The sequence below is a fragment of the Alligator sinensis genome, unplaced genomic scaffold (assembly GCF_000455745.1).
Source record: "Alligator sinensis unplaced genomic scaffold, ASM45574v1 scaffold347_1, whole genome shotgun sequence".
In the NCBI taxonomy this organism is placed as follows: domain Eukaryota; kingdom Metazoa; phylum Chordata; order Crocodylia; family Alligatoridae; genus Alligator; species Alligator sinensis.
The window spans coordinates 2,323,614-2,329,274 of record NW_005841922.1 but is presented as its reverse complement, the minus strand read 5'-3'; the positions used below and the strand labels follow the sequence as shown (position 1 = coordinate 2,329,274).

At 38.5% G+C, this 5,661-nt stretch overlaps 1 protein-coding gene across 1 annotated transcript in view; it reads left to right on the top strand.

Annotated features, from left to right (window-relative positions):
- Nucleotides 1-4,193, top strand: part of GOLPH3 (golgi phosphoprotein 3) — a 21,244-nt gene extending 17,051 nt beyond the window's left edge. The window contains exon 3 of the mRNA XM_025198475.1: nt 2,196-4,193. Coding sequence (XP_025054260.1) covers nt 2,196-2,620 — 425 coding nt within the window. The 3' untranslated portion in view covers nt 2,621-4,193. The remainder of the gene's footprint in view (nt 1-2,195) is intronic.
- Nucleotides 4,194-5,661: the final 1,468 nt, after the last annotated feature.

The window sequence follows — 5,661 nt, the reverse complement described above, 5'->3', positions numbered from 1 at the left end:
CCACCGGTGCTGGCCCTGGGGCATTGGTCCCAAGATGGTGATCAGGGGGTGGGGCACCTGTCAAGGAGCGGGGCTACCCATGCAGCCCTTGACAGCCTGCCAAAGCTGGGTAAGTGACCCTCCACTCAAATAATTGTCCGTCCCTGCTCTAGGTAGAACCTGCCCCAAGCACCAAGAGATACATCAGAGATAAACTTGGAAGAGCAGCAGCAGAGGTGGCGTGCTTACATGCCTAATGTAATGCAGGCAGCAGCTGCTTCTCAGTTTGGCTCCCGTATCCCTCCCGAAAAAAGGCATGCGGGATAGTTCCATCTGTCCCACAACCCTCTTTTCTGGGAGATGCTGTTTAGGGGCAGACCTGTTCAAGGGGTGTAGCACAAGCACATGCTCCTGCCACAGCCGTTTCTTGATCTAGGTGTGTGGTGTGAGGCGTGTGGTGCAGTTCCACCTGACTGCAGTGGCAGTTGCGTGAATGTAATATAATGTGGTATTGTATTGTATTATATAATATAATATAATACTATCTAATATAATTATGATGAACTAATCAACAACTAACATGTTCCTTTTAATAATATAATTATAATAATTATTTTATAATATGCATAATATATTGGCATTTAAATTATTTTTAGTGATGCTAAATTTTGAAGACTTTTTTTAAGCATGTCATGAATCAAAAAGGTTGAGAACCGCTGCTCTCTAGAGGGCAAACTTCTGTGTAATTTAGAAGTTTGGTCACAAGGTGTCACCCAACTACTGATTTTTATTAGCACGCGCAAAGTTGTGTTTGAGTAGTACAAACAGCCGAAAGCAAGACAATAATTGGCTACATAACCTATTTTTATTTAGGCATATCTGCATTTAGTGCCCCCTGAGGCTGTCATTTGGAATGAGTCAGAACTCCCACAAAGACCTGTGTTACTCAGTAGATAGTATCATGGAGCCGGAGGAGCTGTGGGTTCACAGCACCCAAGTCATTCGCTGCAGAAGTTCAGCTTTTGCTTAGATAAGTAACCTGGGATAGCATGTCCTCCCTTTTCCTCAGCATGTCCTGAAGGAGTTGTTTTCATTGCATGTATAGAAAATGGCATTCTCAGAGGCCTGTATCTTGCTGGGTTGAACAGGTATTTAGAGAAATTCTCGAGAGGCCTTTCATCCTCAGGTCAAATTTTAAATTTTAATTTCCTCAGCCTTTTGAAAGGCATGGGGATTTTATAACATATGGAGGAAGACTTTTTATTTGCTAAAACAATAGTCATTTTCCTTAAACTTTTGGGGAGAAGACTTTCAAACAGAGTAGCCGTCTTTCAAATGTTAAGTTCCTAATGTGAAAGTTTTAAGCCATTTACAAATGAAAGCAGGCCTTAAGTCAAAATGCTTGTCAGCCTTTGGTATCACAATTGCCTTTTGTTGTACTGCTGTTAAATTACTATTATAATACTGTGCTTCTTATTTACATAATTTAATCCAAAGATTTTGAAATGGCTCAATTAAATTTAATAATTTTTCTTCTCCTTTAACATGCTTGGAAGTGCTATTTATGCTATACAAAAATCAGAGATTTCTTAATCATACCTTTATTACTGCATCTTTTGGTAGGGCTTAGAGTGAGTGGTTGCTTTTAACTCAGATTTGCCTAGAAAAAAGGAAATGAGCCTAAGCCTAAAGATCTGGATGAATATTGACATACTTTGAGGCAGAAAGGATGGTAATAACTGGAAATTCCCTGCCCTTCACAAGTGAATATATTGGAAATGGATAACGGGACAAGCCAGAAAAGAACCTTTCTTTATTGAGAATCCTGCTATTGATACTTCCTCTCTTCCTGCTGCACTGGTCTTTTTTTTCCCTTTCATATATAAGAATTTATATTTGTCACCTCCACAACACTCCTAGCTTAGCTTTTAGTCCTTCTACAACAAAGCAAAAACAAATAGTGTATTTTTTAAATTAAATATTAAGAATATGCTGAAGCTGTTCAGACTGACGCTTGTGTTCCTCATGTCTAAGCAAACATCAGCTTAGATTAAAGGACAGCAAATGGGACTTCACCACCTTCATGTAGTAAGCAGCAATTCTAACCGGCTTTTATTTCTGAACAGCAGAAAAAGAGAAAACATGTATTCTTCGTCAGAATACAGATGCAATCATGAATAACTGATTTTTTTTTTTCTTTTTGCTCACCTTTTTAGGTGAAACGTGGAATCCGTTAAAATTACACTACCAGTTACGAAACGTGCGTGAACGATTAGCTAAAAACCTAGTGGAAAAAGGTGTATTGACGACAGAGAAACAGAACTTCCTTCTTTTTGACATGACTACTCATCCCCTCACCAACAACAATATAAAACAGCGCCTCATCAAGAAAGTTCAAGAAGCAGTTCTTGACAAATGGGTGAATGACCCTCACCGCATGGACAAACGCTTGCTGGCTCTCATTTACTTAGCCCATGCTTCAGATGTCCTTGAGAACGCTTTTGCCCCTCTTTTGGATGAGCAGTATGATTTAGCCACAAAAAGAGTGCGGCAACTTCTGGATTTAGACCCTGAAGGTGAAGGTGCGAAGACCAATACGAATGAGGTCCTGTGGGCTGTTGTAGCAGCTTTCACAAAATAACTGCGATCAGACTGAAGTGTTCTTCTCTCCTCTTTCATGTAAACCAGTTGTTTCTCTTCTCTTGACTTTCATGTTTTCTGTAATTTGTACCTTCTCATTTGATGAATTGGCTCTTGTTTCATGGGAATGATGGGTGGTGTATTCCCTCTTTCTTTGTGTATCTGTATACAGGATTCTGCTGGTACAAGAGGCCTTCCTTTTCTAAAAAGGGTTTACTGCCATATTGGCATTTCACTTCTGGTTAAATTCAAGTTACCTAAAATTCTTAATAGAACATCCCCCCCCCTCTCCTCCCCCCCAACTTTTTGGTTACTGGAATGGTTTAACATAGAAAGCGCCTCAAGGAGGAAATGGGTGTGCTCTGTTGGCTCAACCCAGTCTTGGGTTGCTATAGGTGTGTACATGCATCAGCATTTTGCAATACAGTTCATACAAAAGTAAAAGGAAAAAAAGGCCTTTGAGTTCACCAAAGTTAATATTAAAGTCTCTGTCAGGACATTTTTATACATAGACATTGGTTCAATGTGCATAACAAAATTATTTTAAAATGGGAATATTCATTAAGCAGTTCCATAAATAAGTCATGTAAAATGCCCCACAAATTGTATTCCTCATATACATCTCTTGTGTACTTACGTTTTTGTCATAACTATGCTGAGTCATGCTGTAGAAAGGTCCAACTGTTTCACAGAGCAGTTTTGGGATGGAATACATTCCATTATAATCTGTATATAGTTTGAATTGTATATTAACAACTTTCATCTTAGTATTTTGCAAGATTTAATTAGTTGTACACCTGGTGCCCCTTACTTGCTCTCAGCCATTGCCAGTTGGTGGAAAGATGGGCCTCTTATAAAGAGCATGTGTGTGAACTCTGTTCCCAATGTCTGTGAAGTTTACCATCCAGGTACTTTCAGTCTATGCGTCGCCTTTTATAATCTTTATTATATGGAAGGAGACCACTTTCTATCATTGTTTATATTTTTTTCTGTATGGAAGAGGCTTGTGACCAGTACAATTCTTGAGTGCGTTTTTTAATTTTGTTTGTACGCAAGTTAATGTTTGTCTCTTAAATGTCATATTCTACTTAACACTTAAAAAAAAAAAATAAAAATCAAATGTCAGTCCTAGCAGGTGTTGCATGTAAATTGTTAGCAAGTAATGACTACAGTTCAGATGATTAAAGTTTCTGTAATGGGAAGCTCTACTATATTTTAATTTTTATATACAATTATGCTGATTAGCACATTATTGTAAAAAAAATATAAACTTTGGCTTTTTAAAATTTATTGCCTCTTTACCACTGCTTGGTATTATCTCCCATTGTTTCACAGTGTAAATATTATGCATTGAACAAATTAAAACCTGATTTCTATATATATTCTTTTTTTCTCATAACAGTGCAAACTTATAGTGGGGGTTACAGGTGTTTAGACACTTTTTGGTTAACATTCAGAGCAAAAATACTAGATGGTGTATAACAATAGAGTTATAATTTAAGGGATCCCTAATCTGTATACTAGCTTTTTACCTACAGTAAATAAACTATGATCTTGAAAGTGCCTGAAATAGACCAAGCATTTCATTTTGTATTTTATGTTGCTAATTAGACTTCTTATTTCTTAGTTGATACGTCTTATTAGAAGAGGTAGCTTTTATGATGTGAATCAAATGTTGATCAAGTTATTGCTAGTGTCAGTGTCTCCTGCCTCGCAGATTTGACTGATTGGTTTAAGTCTATCTAAGGCCAGTTGAGCATACAGTTTTACCTTTCATTGTTAAGTCTTTCCCCTTGATAGCACAATTTTATTTTTCACTTTAACTGGGCCCTCCCTTTCTGCACTGACAGTTTAGGTTTAGATATATAGATTGCTGTCTTTAAAAAATCAGTTAAATAAATAGATCCTAAGTGACCCCATTGTATCTGCAACTTGTAGTGAATTAAAAAAAAAATAGCCCCAGACATTAAATGCCACTTTGTTCTTGCAGCTTTTAAATCTAAGTCATGCTGATATGTTTCAAACTTGGAATGAATTATTTTGGTCAGTGTGACTGAAATAAGACTTGTAATTAGTACATAGCTTTGTTTTGGCTGGGGTTTTTTTTTTCTTTTTTTTAATTATTTGAAAGACGCTGTTTAAATTTTGTTGGGGCATGAACCTAAACTATACTTCTGTCAAACTTGTTTCAGATTTGAGATGAAAATAAAGTTTACTTTTGCAGGGTTTTGCACTTGCCAGGATATACACTTTTTTTTTGTACTAGATAGCACCTATGGCCATGACCAGACAAGCGCAGATGTGTGGTATGTGGCACCACAGACATGTCTGCAGTGCCATACGCCACACATGCAGGCATTCTTCACACTGATGCTTTGCAGCACTGGGGGTGTATTTTGACCATGGGAGATCCCAGGGTCAAAAAAAACTGCACACCAAAAAAAAAAAAAAAAGAAGAAGAAAAAGCAGGATGGTGCATGTGGCTGCAGCGTGCACTACCCAAAACCAGAGCCTGGCTGGCCAGAGCTACACTTCTGCTTCTGATCAGGCTCCCAGGTGCAGGAGTGCTGTGCCTGCGGCTCCCCAAGGCCCCCAACACTGACCTAGAAATAAACATACACGTAGAAACTATTGTAGGTTTTAGCACAAATACTCCATAAACACACTTTTAAGCAGCACTTCTATGCCTGCTTGTATATAATACAAACTGTGCGTGACATTAGCCCAAAGCCACAAAAGGCTTATAATTTACCATTGACCTGGGACCCAGCAGACAGTGTTTCAAGCCATGGTGACCCCACAACTCAGCATTGCTCAGTATGTGGATGTACTCCAGATACACTCCACAAATGTGCTAATTAGCCCCCACTCATGACTGGAACCAAGTGTTCTCATTACAAGTCCTGGATGTTCCAAAACTTTATATGCAGATGAGGCTCTGCAGCCTGACCCAGCTCTATCTCATAGAGGATGGGCCCACACTAATCTTATGTGACAATTTGGGAGAGGGGGTAACAGAGGGATTCAGCATAAGCTGTTTGG